The sequence below is a fragment of the Canis lupus genome, chromosome 19, assembly GCF_011100685.1.
Source record: "Canis lupus familiaris isolate Mischka breed German Shepherd chromosome 19, alternate assembly UU_Cfam_GSD_1.0, whole genome shotgun sequence".
In the NCBI taxonomy this organism is placed as follows: domain Eukaryota; kingdom Metazoa; phylum Chordata; class Mammalia; order Carnivora; family Canidae; genus Canis; species Canis lupus.
The window spans coordinates 27,431,705-27,448,272 of record NC_049240.1 but is presented as its reverse complement, the minus strand read 5'-3'; the positions used below and the strand labels follow the sequence as shown (position 1 = coordinate 27,448,272).

At 38.3% G+C, this 16,568-nt stretch overlaps 1 protein-coding gene across 1 annotated transcript in view; it reads left to right on the top strand.

Moving 5' to 3' along the window:
- The window catches only part of CNTNAP5 (contactin associated protein family member 5), a 785,909-nt gene that overhangs the window by 346,604 nt on the left and 422,737 nt on the right, over nt 1-16,568 (top strand). Inside the window, 1 exon segment of the mRNA NM_001048108.1 lies at nt 8,428-8,631. Coding sequence (NP_001041573.1) covers nt 8,428-8,631 — 204 coding nt within the window.

The window sequence follows — 16,568 nt, the reverse complement described above, 5'->3', positions numbered from 1 at the left end:
GGGCATTATCTTTGGAGTTAGCAAACAGTCCAGTTGAACAACAAATTTTAAGTGTGCTCAGAGATGTCTATATGTCTAAGATATCCAAAAAAGCCTAGGCATTTTAAGAAGGCGCATCTGACTGTCAGAGCTAAAAATTCTATCTGCTAAAGTTAGGATTGGAATTCAAAGTTTTGCCTCTTTTTTTTTTTTTTGTACTATGACTGTTTTTCATGTTGTCTTCTTAAGATCTATTCTGTATATTCCCTGCTATATAGTACATAGAAATGTCAGAAGTTCCGCAAGGAAAGCGATTCTTGGGGGTTGTCAGTGCTAACTTTAGAAACTAACATTGCTTTCATAGTTCATCTGAGGTTATCATGAGCTTCTGATAAGGCCTGGAAAAGTCAGGATTGGTGGAGGATCTGTGTAAATTTGAGCTGACTGTGGAAACCTTTGTGGTTTGTGGATTGCAAGCCAAAGCCCTGGAGTCCTCAGCGCAAGTGCATAGTCTGAATAATAATCATTTTTCTTATATAATGTATCATCAGCTAAGCTTCAAATTGTAACTGTATTGAAAATCATGTTTACTGTGAACAACCAAAGAGTCTGAGTGGGACTAATTGTCTCAGGGTATATCGATGGTTTCTCCTGTCAACTTTGAGCTTGGGCTTTCATGTCTGTGAGAAAACAGTGTGTCACAGGCCTATGCCAGAATCCTTTTCAGCTCACTTGGGGATTCAAGCTTGGAATCTTTTATTCAGTGGAGCCCTTGTTTTAGCTGGTTTGTTGACAAGCTACCAACATCCATCAAATATGCCAGAGTATGCCTCCAGAACTCTGTCTTTCTCAGAAAACAAGCTATGACAGCAGGGTCAGCAATTATGGGACCAGTGGGAAGTTGGCCAGCACTGGTGTTGCTCAGTACCGCAGGGATGGAGGGGAATGCGTGCTGGTTTTATCTTGACCTAAAAGGAGAGCTGTGTGAGCTGTAGGACCTGTACTTACCCTGAAGACTTTTGGGTCCCCCAACGGGCTCTTCTTCATATTCTAGAGAAATCTGTCGACGTATAACCACCTTAACGAACCACAAATTGAGTTGAATTGAATTCACAATAATGAGATACTAAAAATTGATTTTGAGAAAGAGGAAGAAATTGTCCTCTTCCCGACTCTGCGAAGTAAATATCTAACATCTGTGTTCTAGCCAGCATTGTTGATAAAATAAGAAACTCTGAAAGAAGAAATTGGGTAACTCCACTGGGGAGGGGCAGGATGGGTAGCCAGGACTGGAATACAGGCTGACTGAACAATACAGAAGAACTTTCTAAAAACCAGAACTAGACATGCACTTTCCCTAGTGAAAATACTTGGACAATTATTTCTCCATTGACCTCAGGGTCACATTGAAACCCATTTTATTTTTAGCAGGATGCTCCCTCATAGAAGCCTTGACTCCGGGACGACTGAGTGGCTCAGCGGTTGAACACCTGCCTTAGCCTCAGGGAGTGATCCTGGAGCCCCGGGATCCAGTCCCACATTGGGCTCCCTGCATGGAGCCTGCTTCTCCCTCTGCCTCTCTCTCTCTCTCTCTCTCTCTCTGTGTATGTGTGTGTCTCTCATGGATAAATAAATAAAATCTTAAAAAAAAAAGAAGCCCTGACTCCATCCCCAGGCTCTGGATTCCCTACTGCCTCACCATTCTATGCTTTCGCACAGAGTTCTCAGACCTAGGCTAGTATTAGAATCACCTAGAGAGCTCAATACAACTTGTATTTCTGTGCCTTATGCTCAGAGTTTCTGATTCCATAGGACTGTGGTGAGGTCTGAAAATGTGAAAGTCGTAACAAATTTCTGGTGATACTAAAGTTGCTAATGCAGAGAGCACACTTCTAGAGTCAGTGCACCAACAAATCTGAATCCTTGCAGATCCTAGATCTGACCCCATGTCCTCTCCATGCCTCAAACAGGCAGCTCCTTCTCTCTGCTGGCAGTCCCCTGTCTCCACACCTCACCTGCCTGATTTTCATTTATCCCTCATGACCTAAGAGAAGCATTATCTCCTTCTAAAGAGGGTTAGGCACCCCTCCTTTGGGAACCCCCCAGGACACAGTGCTCACCTTCCCACCCAGGGATGTGTGATTATGTGTTTGCTGTCTCTAGCTTAGCCCTGGAGAGTAAGGACTTCTCTGGAGTTTATCGCTGTCTACCTGTGCTGAACATAGACGCTGCCATGTTGAGGGGGTTCAATGAAGTTTTCAATACAAGAATGCCTTACTGAAATAAGACCACAGAAATAGACTAGGATAGAGGGTTTGAGCTTAGTGGAGATAGTGAGAGTGGGGAGGGCAATGCATGTCTACCCTAAAAAAGTCTCTCAGATATTTGTGTGGTTTCCCTGGTCCTCTTAGGAAGAGCACTGCTCTGACTATACGTGGATTCTGAGTGTAACAGGTAGTGCAGAAAAGCAGGGACCATGGGGAAATTCATACCAGCTTTTTAAGGAAAACCAAATTTCCTACTTAACATTATCTTCCTTTTAAGTTGGCATCTCCTTTCTTATATACCCATTCCCCGTACATACATCCTCCCCAGTGCATGTTTGATGCTCATTGTGCAAAGTCATGTGCATTCTCATTGGGTATGAGATGTAAATTTGATGCAGCCTTCACACCAACCCCCCACTTTTAAGAGGAAACATTGGTGGTTTCTGTGTCACACAACTCATTCCCATGTGTATGCCTTTGGGCAAGGTACATAATCTTTCTAGGCTTTGGCTTCCCCATGTTACAAATGGGAAAAAATATGGACCTTGCAGGGCTGTTGAGAGCATTAAATCAGGCAATGTGTGCTAATTTGTTCCTTTTTTCCCCTAGAGAATGGATTACTTCATTCAGAATAAGAAATCGCTATGGGTGGCAAAGAGAGGCAGCAATAAAGAACAAGAAAGATATATTTAGTTTTGTCAGTTACTTTCTTGGTGCCCTTAAAACTACATTCTGAGGTGATTACACACTTTCAGTGCCAGTAGGGGCCTATCTCTACTCAATACACACCTTCCGACACACTTCATTTTACTTCTTTTCCTTCCATTTCTTTTTTTTTTCTTTTCTTTTTTCATCTTTTCTTTCCTTTATCTTCTTTCCTTTCCTTTCTTGTCTTGTTTTTTCTTGGTATTTTGAAAGAGGATCTTCTTTCAAGTTGCTTGTAAGACATGAAGGAAGGTGTTCACATCCATACCCAGACCTCAAGCCACAAACTAAGTGCTAAAAGTGCTGAGTGAGAGAATCAGAACAAAGCAGTTACAAAAAGATCTAAAGAGGAAAAAATAGCATAAAATAGAATTGTTTCTCTCAACAACCACAACTTAAAAATATGGGCCTTTTTTATTTTTGTTTGAAATCTACTTATCTAAGTGAAGTTGAGAATGCTGAGTACTTCACCTAGCTCCATGCCAGGAGGAAGTATTAAATATTTGACTGGGGAAGGTTTTAATTCTTCTATAAAGTTTTTTTTTTTTTTTTCTTAACTCCCCGTTTCTCCTTCTGAAAAATGGTTGATGCATTTTGTGTGTGGCTCCATATTGTAAAGGTTCAGGGTGTTTGCTTTCCCTTAGATTGGTGACGTGATTCTCTAATTAGTTGTTGGTGTTCTTAGGAAGAAAGCTTCCAATCTGCTAGGCCAATTTTGTGCTTTCTAAAGGGGGCTTCTCACCTCTGCACTAGTAAGGGTCATCCCTGAACATGTGTCTCCACGGAAATGGATGTTCTGTGTGTGACTCAGCAGCTAGACTCTTAAAAGGTAGGGGCAGGCGATGTGACAGGAAGTTAGGGGACAATCGACAGTATTTTTATATTTGTCACAGGTTCCTTACTGGATCACTAAATCATTTCACAGATGTCTCTGAACAGCATCATGTTCTGGGACCAGTGCTGGGCTCTGAATTAATGAGGTAGTTAATACATATCTGGCCCCTGCCCTCATGGGATGCACTCTCATGCTGGAGAGCTGGACTAGAAGCACATTGGGAAATAACCAAGTACTAAATTCCAATTGGGAGGTGAATTCCGAAGGAAGTAGCAGGGTGTTTGGGGGGGATTAGCTACAGGAGGAACCTGTTAGGGAAGGTCAACCACTTGCCTGACAGATGAACATCAGAGCCTGGTGTGAGAGAGGGGTGGCACTTGTGAAAATGCTCAGCCTACTCAGAATAGGTTAAGTCAGTTGGAACAGGTCGGAATCCAGGTTCTGCCACTTGCTAACTTCGTATTTTACCTTTTTAAAACATAGTTTTTTTGCTTTGTTTTTTTTTTTTTATTCGTAAAATTGGAATAATAATAGTTTATTTCTCATAGGTTAATTGAAATTAAGTAAGTTCACATGTAAAAAACAAAAACAGAAACAAACAAACAAAAAAAACCCTGTACCATTACAGGGCTCATGATAGGTGCTCTGCGTATATTATCCGGACTAATCCCCACATTGCACATGCACACACATTGAAAGTACATCGTATAAGACATCTAGTCAGGGTTCGGGAAAGAAGTAAAAGACAAGGTGGGAAAGCAGGAAAGCCAGATCATGGGAGGTCTCAGAGAGATAATTTAATTCTTAGTGGAAAGGGAATTCACTGACAGGCTTTAGCAAAGGTGATGTGTAATGAATGTTATGTTTTATGAGGATGAGAGAATGGTCAGAAGGAGGTAGCAAATGTTGAATCAGGGAGAGCAGTTATGAGACTATTTTAAGAATATGGCAGGTGATGATGTAGGCTTGAGTGAATATCTGCTCAGTGTGATATGACAGATACCGAATCAAACCATGTTCTTTGTATCATCTCCACACTGTAATGTGCAAATCTTTACTACTGTAGTAATGCCTTTGGATTAATGATGGATGAAGGAGGGGATAAAAAAACTGAGTGATTCTTTATTTCCAGGTATGGTTTATGTAATTATCGACACGGCTTTGTAGGGTGAGCTTCTCTTAGCTTTATTGCACGGATAGAAAGGCTGAAGCCCAAAGAGGTCAAGATAACTTTCAAATAAGCAAAACCATAATTGACGCCCATGACAGTTAGAATTCAACAATGTTCTCTTGTTCCTGTCTGCTGATTGCTTCCATTAGTTTTAGGTTTCATGGCAATACAGAGATGTGTTTTCTTAGAGGTAACCTAGGTCATCAACACTTGCATCACTAAGTAAGTCACTAGATTAGCTAGACATTTGAGGGAATGGAATGTAGAACATAAATTCCATGATGGATCAAGAGAGAAGAAAATAGGGTCCTGAAGTGGTGAGAGGAAGAACCTGGGCACTTCAGGCTGAGACACAGGGCATGAGGTGTGTCTTTGAAGCAATAACACATCCCATGTTTACTCATGAAAGCATTTGTCCCACAATCATAGACAATATAGTGTTTCAGCTTTCTGTTCCCATAGCAGTGGGTGCACCCTCTATATTAGCTACAAGTCATATTAGCTTGCCTCTCCATAAATAGTATATGTCATTTCTACTCAACACCAAAGCTCCTAAGCACCCAGAGTCTGGTGCAGTAACAGAGGGGAACAATTGGAAGGGAACGTGGACTCATAATTTACACACCCTGCACACAAAAAGAATTTCAACTAGAATGTGAGAACTAAAATATGGCAAAAAAAGGAAAGTTGGGGTACACTTGGCATCCCATGTGCAGTAATCCATTGAATCAAAAAGTGGAATCACACCATTTTGGGTGAGAAGGTGAAGTGTCAGCCACCAGATTAGACTGGTTAGGAACTCTAGCCCCTCCATTTATCTCAATCACTATGAAAACCCTACTATCTATTATTGTTTTAACACAAACAATGTGCCAGACATGATGGCATCCCTTTGTATGTATTATCACTTTATATGTGTTAGCAGATTCAACTCTTATCACAGTCTTCTCTGAAGGATGCTAATTACTCCATTTTATAGATGAGGACATCAAGTCTCAGAGAGGTAGAGTTGTCCAAAGTGCATCAGTTAACAAGCTATTACTACTGTAGTTTAAAGCTATGACCTCTCTTATTCCACGATTGATCACAGATTGTTGTCTGTAGCTTCAATTTGGTGGGGTAGGATTGAATTCAGGCAGCAGGTGTAGTGGTGGTAGCAGGCAGTAGGTGGTGTAGGAAGGGTCTAAGGGATGTTGGAATTGGTGAAAACTTCTCTGTATCTGGACTATTTCTTTTTAGGGTCTAGGGAGTTATCAGCAACCTTTTGTTTAGAATCACTTTGTTCCATAGGAATAAATTGTGAAATTGCATTTTAAAACTAATTACAGTGAAAGTGTGATTTCATTTTTACTTTCATTTCAGAATTTGGGCGTTACAAATAATGTTCCAATTTGGGCAGCTTGAACTTGGCCAAAATAATATACTTAATTTATCATTGTGTATGCTCAAGCTGAGCATTTTAACTGCTTGGAAATACTGAAAAATTGAGTTTTTCTGAGTACTTGATTTCAAATAAGACTAATCCCACCACCTCCATACACCCATTCACCACTGTCCCACCCGCATAAAATGGTATATAATGAATCTTTTTCAAGTTATATTAAATAGCCTTAATTTTTTCTATTGTAAAAGTAATAAAAGCTCTTTGTAAAAGTTTTCATAATTAAAAATGGGAGAAATAATGTGAAAATAACATAGAACACCTCCCAAATAGAGTGTCTATTAAATGGTTTATAAAGGCTTACTTTTTTTAGAGCAGTTTTAGATTCACATAAAAATTAGGTATGCAGATTTCTCACATACCCTCTCCTTCCACATATGCAGAGCGTTCTCTATTATCAGCATCCTCCACCAGAGCAGTAAATTTACTGAAATTGATGAACCTACATTGACATATCATAATCACATAAAGTTCATAATTCACATTATGATTCACTGTTAGTGCTTTATATTATATGGATTTGGACAAATGTATAATGACATGGTACCTCCATCATTATAGTATCATGCAGAATCTTTCCAATGCCCCAGAAATCCTCCGTGCCCATCAGTTCATCCTTCCCTCCACCAACCCCAGGCAACAGATCAGGCAACTGATCTTTTTACTTGTCCCTATAATTTTGCTCTTTCTAGACCATTGTATAGTTAGAATCATACAAGAGCCTCTTCAGATTGGTTTCTTTCACTTGGTAATATATATTTAAGTTTCATTCATGTCTTTTCATGGCTTGCTAGCTCATTTCTTTTTAGTGCTGAATAATATTCCACTGTCTCAGTGTACCAGTTTATTTATACATCCACCTACTAAAGAACATCTTGGTTGCTTCCAAGATTTGGCAATTATAAATAAAGCTGCTATAACGCTGCTATAAAGAGGTTTTTGTGTGAACATAAGTTTCAACTCTTTTGTGTAAATACCAAGCAGTGAGGTTGGTGGATACTGTGATAAGAGTTTGTTTAGTTTTGTGAGAAACCACCAAATTGTTTTCCAAAATTACTGCACCATTGTGCATCCCTACCATGAATGAATGAGAGTTTCTATTACTCCACATCCTCGTCCAGCATTTCTTGTTGTCAGTGTTCCATATTGAGGTCATTTTATTAGGTATACAGTGGTATATAATTATTGTTTTAATTTGCATTTTCTTAATAACATCTGATGTGGAGGATTTTTTCATATACTTATATGCCATTTGTCTGTATTATTTGGTGAGGTGAGAATCTCTGTTAATGTTTTGGCATAACGTTTCCAGACATGTTTATACATATCCACTAAGTGAGTTGATTTAGATCATCATTACTTGACTTTCTCTTTTTTGCTTTAATAATAATAACTGAACATTTTTGTACGTAAACAATAAAATGATATATATCACCAACACAGGATAAGGGAGGGATGGTAAGGATGCCATACATTTGCCCTCCCTGTACAAACTACAATTCTTCCTTTACTGCACATTATTTTGCACTGAACTCAGAGAGACCTCAGAATCTTTCTCAACACAACTTCTAGGAAGACAGTACTATTCAGTTAGATGTGGAATAATAGACTATGTTTGTATCTCTAACCTTGAACCTGAAATGAGAGGATCAAGTGGCTCCAGCTATCAGAAGCAAACTAATAATTAAGATAAATCATGAGAGAATATTACTACCAGGCATTTGACACCATAAAGCCTGACATAGGTACTTGTGGTTTTCTTATCCTATCCCCTCAAGCAAAATATGACATATCACTAATAAGGGGTTTTACTTCCAAGCTAATGATCAGTTCACTTTGACTCAGTATGTGATGCTTAGTTGTGTAATAATTCCCCTGAGTCTAATTAGGTTAGGTCTACTCCATATGTTAAGATGGGACCTTCCAGATACCAAGAACATTCCTATAAATTAGACAACAACCAAGATGGGAAGCAGAAAGAGCAATTATGAGGATGTGCACTGATCTCTCTCTCTTTCTCTTCGTCTAGAATCAGATGTCGCTGACTTTGATGGCCGAAGCTCCCTTCTGTATAGGTTCAATCAGAAGCTGATGAGCACTCTTAAAGATGTGATCTCTCTGAAGTTCAAGAGCATGCAAGGAGATGGGGTTCTGTTTCATGGAGAAGGTCAACGTGGAGACCACATCACTCTGGAGCTCCAGAAGGGGAGGCTCGCCCTGCACCTCAATTTGGGTAGAGTCAGGCTTTTTTCCTTTCCATGTTGAGCTATTACGAACTTTATTTTATAGTGGATCCTTGTTGTCCTGGTGTGTCAGGTGGAAGTCGCTGGAACACAATCTAAATGATATTTCCTCCTTTTACATATTGAAGAAGAAAAAAATAAATATTTTGTGAAATATTTAAGTCATAGATAATATTCTTTGAAGCAAGGTAATATTGGTAGATAGGAAGCACTACAAGCTTATTGCTATATATTTATTTATTTATCTATCTACCTATTTATCTATTTATCTCTTTGACTACAATTTAGCTTGAGCAAGTTTAACACACATGCACACATATTTTAATCAAGCTTGCTCACAATCTATTCTGATTGGTACATTTATGAAAGTTCAGCCCTAAGGCAAAATAGAGAAGAGATATTTTAATTCATTTGTTTTTTTTTTTTCCTTTGGTTTGTTTTGAGTTGCTTTTTTGTTTGTCTTTTCGTAAGAAGAGAGGGTCATATGTATAGTAGGAAAGTCTAAGTCTATGTTTCTGGGCATTTCTATGTCTTGTTAAGGGAAACACTGTTTCACTTAAGTGCCCTGGCTGTGCCAGTGTGAGCCCTAGACTTGCCAAATGCCAGCTAAATGAGTACAATGTCCTGTGTTCTGTGTATTTGGGACACCACCTTCCACCTGTAGATTGGCATCTAGCATGGCCTGCCTCACCATAGGTAGGCCATCATTGTCATTACATGGTAATCAACTTCCTATAAGGGCTAAACCTCCTTTGTCTGCTCAAAGGTACTTTTGAAGGAAGAGTGAACCAAATGCTGAGGGAGGGCAGGGGGCAAAATTCCCAAAGGTGAAAAGGCAAACCAAAATGCTCTTCCACAGAAAAAGAAGAAAAAAAAAGGGAGGGGGGGAGAGAGAGAGAGAGAGAGGCCAAGCTGAAGAAAAAGGAAGTGCCATTCCTTATCAGAATGATTCCCTGCCTCACACTAATGTTTGTTAGTATCAAGGGTGAATATTGTATTTATGGAAGAGAATTGTCACTAAGTATTTGCTATCAAAGCAAAGAAGGACAGTCATAGAAGAACTGAGTTTGAAAGTTTAAGTTGCATGGAAAACTGGAAAAAAATAATATCAGATAAATACATTTTCACAATCAGGAGGAGAGACATAAAAAAGATTAGCATGGATTCACTTCAAAAGCCAGACAATGTCTTTATTTTGAGGCATTTCTGAGTACCTTCTTAGCTGCCATGGTGAATATTGACAGGGAGAACATCTGAAATTGACATCTAATGCATTAGATTTAATATACACCAAAAGCATCTTTAGAGGGAGAATTTTACCCAAAAAAGAACAGTAAGAGGATTTGTTAGTAACTTGATTAATTGTATTAGCATACCTAAAGAAGCAACTTATCAATGAATTATCTGAAGAGTGAGCACGCAAATATTCAACAAAAACGCATCAGTTCATTAACTAGCCTTAAATTTTCAGGAAGAGGATGTGAGTGAATGAAGTGGAGCTCTGCAACTTCCCATGGCTTAAAGAGCATTGTGAGTTGTGAGTGAAGTTGTTACTTGTCAATAGCAGAGCAGGTGTCTTCTACTGGTAACAATCAATCTGCCAGTTACTGCCATTTAGATTCCCAATTAGATATACCATTCCTCTTCCAAAGCTTTGCTCCACTATGCATGATCCAATGCTGTGAACCAGTTTCACTCAGCACACAGTGTTGCATGATGGAAAAGAGGAAGTGTGATCATGCAATAGATCTATTTTAATTGCACACATGTGCTAGCTATTTGTTATAGGGAAAGTTCCATAATCCAGAAGCCTCTTTTTACTTATGCTAAGGAATAACTGTATTGCAGAGCATGGACATGAAAACCAAAAATAATATAAATGAATATGACAGTAAGTAAATATAATGAAGTATCAAAAAGAGAAGCTCTTAATATTCCTCATTTATTCAACAAACAATATCTGAATGTTCTGTACTCTGTGCTATCCCAGTATTCCTGAAAAGAAATGGTATATGAAATGAATAGGACCTGCTCCTTGCTTTGCAACATAGAAAATAAAGTAAGTCTCTCCTCCCCACCAGATTCCACAGTCCCTATATTTCTAATCATGGTGGTGACAAAGTAAAACTTCATTTAGTGAACGATTCAGTAGTAAGAACATGTTCTTTCAATATTCTGCATAGTTTGAAAATTTCTTCATCTTTTTCATCTGCTTAGAAAGTGAAATGCTGGGATGCCTGGGTGGCTCAGTGGTTGAGTGCCTGCCTTCGGCTCAGGGCATGATCCTGGAGTCCCAGGATCGAGTCCCACATTGGGCACCCTGCATGGAGCCTGCTTCTCCCTCTGCCTATGTCTCTGCCTCTCTCTCTGTCTCTCATGGATAAATAAATAATATATTTAAATTTTTAAAAAAAAGAAAGTAAAAATGCTGTGGATTTTAATGTTCCTTGTACTTACCTGTTTGAAACAGCCACCTAAGTTTCTTGTAAATTAGTACCAACCTTCATGTTTCTTCTCTAGTGAGACACTGCCACATACCAGTTCTTTAGCATTTCATACCTCAGAAGTAGTCAGCAGATCTCTGAAAGCACCAGGTTAAAGGGAAAGGAGGATAGATGCTTTGATTTGCTCATAATAGAAAATTTGTAGTGTAGGTTGCACAAGGACCAAGACAATATCTGTTCATTGCTGTAGCTACAGAAATTAGGAAAGCACCTGCCTAAGGAAAGTATTCAAGGTAAAATGAGTACAATGGGAAAAGGGGTTTCCATCTCAAATATCAGGGCCTGACACAATACACATTATTACCATTGGGCATGCTTACCCCCAATATTGTGCTTCTGGCTTTCCCATGTGCCTCTCTCTCTCCTCTGATGTGGTCTTGATATTTACAGAACACCCACAATATGTTAATATCCTATCCAATCCTCAGAGCAGCCCTATTAGGTAAATAAATAATAGCTCCAAATTACCCATAAGGAATATTAAGCTCAAAAAGGATAAGTCACTTATTTAATTTATACAACTAGCTATTAGGTGTGGCCACTATTAAAATGTAGTTATAGCTAATAACATTTTTCACTATTATCTTCAGATTATAAAATATATGTCAGTTTTAGAAAACCTGAAGAAAAAACAAAAGTAATTATATTTAAGGAAAAGAAAAAAAAAAGTCACTTGAAATCCTACAATTCAGTCATCTCTCCTATAAACATTTTGGTATATTTTTAAAATGCTTTTCTTAATTATTTATAAGAAATTTTATATATTATATAAAATTCATTGTTCTTTCCATGTTGCCATACAGCCTCCAGAATGGAAAGAATCCATATTATCCATGATCATGCTTACCTTTTAAAAGATTATTTAAAATCAATTAATTAACATATAGCATATTATTAGTTTCAGTGACTCATCAGTTGCATATAACACTGAGTGCTCATTACATCAAGTGCCCTCCTTAATGCCCATTATCCAGTTACCCCACCCCCCAACCACCCCCCTCCAGCAACCCTCAGTTTGTTTCCTAGAATTAAGTCTCTTTTTGCCTCCTTTTGATTTCTTCTTCTTCTTTTTTTTTTTTTTTGTAAGATTTTATTTATTCATGCATGAGAGACAGAGAGAGAGAGAGGCAGAGACACAGGCAGAGGGAGAAGCAGGCTCCATGCAGGGAGCCTGACGTGGCATTCGATCCCGGGACTCCAGGATCATACCCTGGGCCTAAGGCAGGCACCAAACCGCTGAGCTACCCAGGGATCCCCTCCTTTTGATTTCACCTTATTTTATTTTTCCCTCCCTTCCCCTATGTCCATCTGTTTTGTTTCTGAAATTCCATGTATGAGTGAAATCATGATAAATGCCTTTCTCTGATTAGCTTATGCTTATATATTTTTATTATTATTATTTTTTACTTTTCAAAAAATGAATCAAGAATGAGAGGAAAGAAGGAAGAAAGAGAGACATGTGAAGAGGAGGGGAGGGATGGATGGGGAGAAAGAGGCAGGGGGAGGGAGGGACAGAAAGAGGAGGGAAGGAGAGAGAGACAGAGAGAGGGGGAAGTAGAGAGGGACAGAAGAAAGGGAGGCAGAGGGAGAAGAAAAGAGAGAGGAGAGGCAGAGAGAAAGAGGGAGGAAGGCAGGAAGGGAAGGAGGAGGGAGAGGGAAGGAGGGAGGAAGAATCCAAGAATCCAAGTTAGTGGGCTAAAGGGTGGTGCTAGGCCAAGGTAGGAGGTAGTTTTCCCCTTCGCAGATCCCATGGACACTCCAGTAGTGCTTCTTTTAGTGACAGTTCTCCAGTGTGTGTCCCTTATTTAATCTGACTTTACAATTCAGCAATTCAGGATAGTAGGGGTTCAGCACCATGGCCAGCTGCCGAGGCTACCCTGGACTGTGTGATTCTTTTCAAGTAATGCTCATTGCTGACTGTCTGATTCACATTGCCTAGTTACCCCTACTGTAGCTCACTTGGACATGTCCGTTCTGTGGTGAAATTGACCTAGGTCATTCCCATTTAATTAATTTCTTAGGGTAGAGGTTTTTTTTTTTTTTTTTTTTTTCTGAAAGTACTAATGGGAAAGAGATTTCTTCTCTTACTCTGTAAGGAGAGATTCCTCTTCTCACTTTGTACCTATATCATTCACACCACCTGTGGTAGTTTGCCCTCTGCAGGGCTCCAACGGCACTAACCCATACATGCAGGTGGGAGAATCAAAGAGCAGGTATTACATGACTGGGAAACTGTTGTAAGAACTAAGCAAGACATCAATAGTACATGTAGGTCATTCATCCTTATAAGAGTTTAGCGCCTTTTAACTGAGGCAGAATGTGCAATTGCGATGAGCACAGCTATAGTAAAGTGAGAATCCTGGAATAGCATAAACACATGCACAGCAAAGTCCTTGGGGAGGCAAGCATAGGTCTCAGAGGCCAAAGCAATTGAGTGAATAATCAACTCATTGTGAAATCTTGAGATATTGGTGAAAGATCTGCACATTCTCCAAAAAGCCAAATGGACATTTACATTAGCTTTTTTGAAATCTAAACATTTGAATAGGGACACCTGGGTGACTCAGCAATTGAGCACCTGCCTCAGGCCCAGGGCGTGATCCTGGAGACCCGGGATCGAGTCCCACATCAGGCTTCCTGCATGGAACCTGCTTCTTCCTCTGCCTGTGTCTCTGCTCTCTCTCTCTCTCTCTCTCTGTGTGTCTCTCATGAATAAATAAATAAAATAAAATAAAATAATAAACATTTGAATAAACCAACCCACATGTATTTATAAAATGTTTATCATGCTTCTCAGTTTGTACTGAATACTATGGAAGATATTTTAAGTGTTGCTCTTTTCTGAAAGCCTGCACTTAAGCACTATACTAGATATTTTAAATATGTATCTCATTTAAAATCCCATTTAAAATCACATAATAGCCCTACAAACTATACCCAAACCCATTTTACAGATGACCAAACTGAGGGTCAGTGATGTGTAGTCACTTGTCCAAGATCACATAGTTCTATTATTATGTACCTGGGATCAGAATCCCCTCCAGCCCTATCCCATTGTTCTTACATTAATAATTAAAATGTTACAAACCTTCACAAAACAATTACATATTAAAGATAATTAAGTCCATGTTCACGATTAGACTGTGACAATGGAGGGATCATGGTTAAATATAGGGGCCCAGGAAGGCTTTATGGATGAACTCTGATTTATCTGGACATTTTATTATAAAAAGTAGAGGAAGACAGGTGTTTCTAAGTGTCAAGTGGATAAGATGCACCCCGTTTTTCATAAATTTTGTTATTAATATAGTAAAAATTTATTGAACAAGCACATTAAGTCAGGTACTGAGCTAGCCACTAGGGGTTAAAAGTTGTATTTACCCATCCCTGATTTCAAGAAGCTCTCAACCAGGTAAAATAATTATTTCTATTTACATTTAACTTTGTGATATTAATTTAAAGTATAAGATTATGTATTATCAAAACCATATACCACCACTGTAATAAGATAGCATTTTTTTTACAGTAGCAAAATCACAGAAGATGGATATGAATTAGAGGCTGGACTTGAGCAACCACCCCTAAATCTAGAGAGTGTTTTATTGAATGGAATTTAGAAATATCCTAACAGCTAAAGACCTATGTTTCATTGTTTTAGTAATATATATAAAGATTTACTCTGGTTTGAATGTTGGCCCCACTGGAATCATGTCTCTTATTGTTAGTTTTCTTTCTTTTTCTTCTTTCTTTCTTTTTCTTTCTTTCTTTCTTTCTTTCTTCTTTCTTTCTTTCTTTCTTTCTTTCTTTCTTTCTTCTTTCTCTTTCTTTTTCTTTCCTTTCTTTTTCTTTCTTTCTTTCTTTCTTTTCTTCTTTTTTCCCAGAAAGCCTCCCCTGGGCACATAGGAGAACATTTATTAGCCCTGCATTTTTCTAAGCAAGAGCCTTTACGATATTGGATAGCTTATGGAGTTGAACTTTGCTTTCTCACTCTAAAGACTGTTTCCCCCTTAGCATTGCCCCCATTTTTCTTTTCCACAACTCTCTCCTTTCCATTCATCAGATTCTTTCCTGAAACCCCTCATTCCTGCTAAGTTACATAGCTTACATGTGTGTATGGTGGTATGAAGATGGTCAGAAAGGGTCAGGAGGTAAGAAATGAGGGTGAATGGGAGTATCATTTTTTCTCCCAATGAGGTGGTAGTGAGAATATTAATGTTGGAGTCAGAGAGAGCTTGATCATAACCCTAATTCTTTGTGTTCTTGAGTAAGTCATATGGCTTCTTTGACACAGCTTTTTGCAGGTTTTGTTCAGGGATGATTGAAACAGCACATACAAAGTGCTTGCTTTATGTGAGAAGCTTAATAGTATAAATGAATACCAATATTGATAATCTGAAAAGTTAAAAGTAGAAAGGTCAGTTATGAAGGTCGGATGGAGGCAGGCATTGAGGACTTCCATATGAGCGGCCACCTATATCATTAAGCATAAATGGAGCCCTTTCCGTAAGTGACTTTTTGCTGAAATACAATCTTGAGCAAGAGTTCCATTCCCTTTTGTTCAGACTATCTGAAGTTCACAGATTGTGAAAGTTAAAGTGACATCCATGTTTGAACTGTTAAGGTAAGACCATGCAAGAAGATCTAATCAAAGAAGACTTTTGGGTGGAAACACTGCAATATGTATGCCCTTAGATGGAAAATGTTAGTTCTAAGGGTGTAGAAATTGACATGTTTATCCACAATATGTTGACAGAGAAGAAAGATGAAAAATTAAGTTAGAAATATTTTAGAAATATTTCAAGCTTCCTGTAAAATTGTTATGTGCTCTAGGGCCTTGAGAAGTATTTACATTGTTTCATTTTAACTATATCTCAAACCATATGAAAACAAGTTTTTATTTAATTAGTAAGACATTATTTTTCTCCCTAACATGTTTCTAGTTATAAAGGTAGCTTCTGCATATTTTTGTCTTTGACCTCTACAGTTGCCCATTAGAATTTTTGTCTTGTCTTGAGAAATTGGAAGTTAGTAAAGATAGTAGTTGAACCTCAATTGCCACTGAGGTAAAACTGGAGATACATATTTCAGTATAAGGAGTCTGATAATCTCTTGAGAATGAATTTTTTTTTTAATTCCTAATAATGAACATTTCTAAGCAAGATAGAACATTTCCTAGGGCTGACATTCTTCTTTCTTCATAGCAACATCTAGTGTAAATAGAATTCAAAACATCTTTTTTTTTTTTAAAACATCTTTCTTGATGAATTTCAGAAATTCCCTGTTTCCCCAATTGTTTAAACAAACTCATTTTCACTCAATTTGTTTTAATACAAGATTTCTAGTGTTAGCATGGGCTAATGGATGGAGGAGTGGGCGAAATTCATTTGCAACTACCATTTTCTTTGTTAATTAAAAAGGAACTT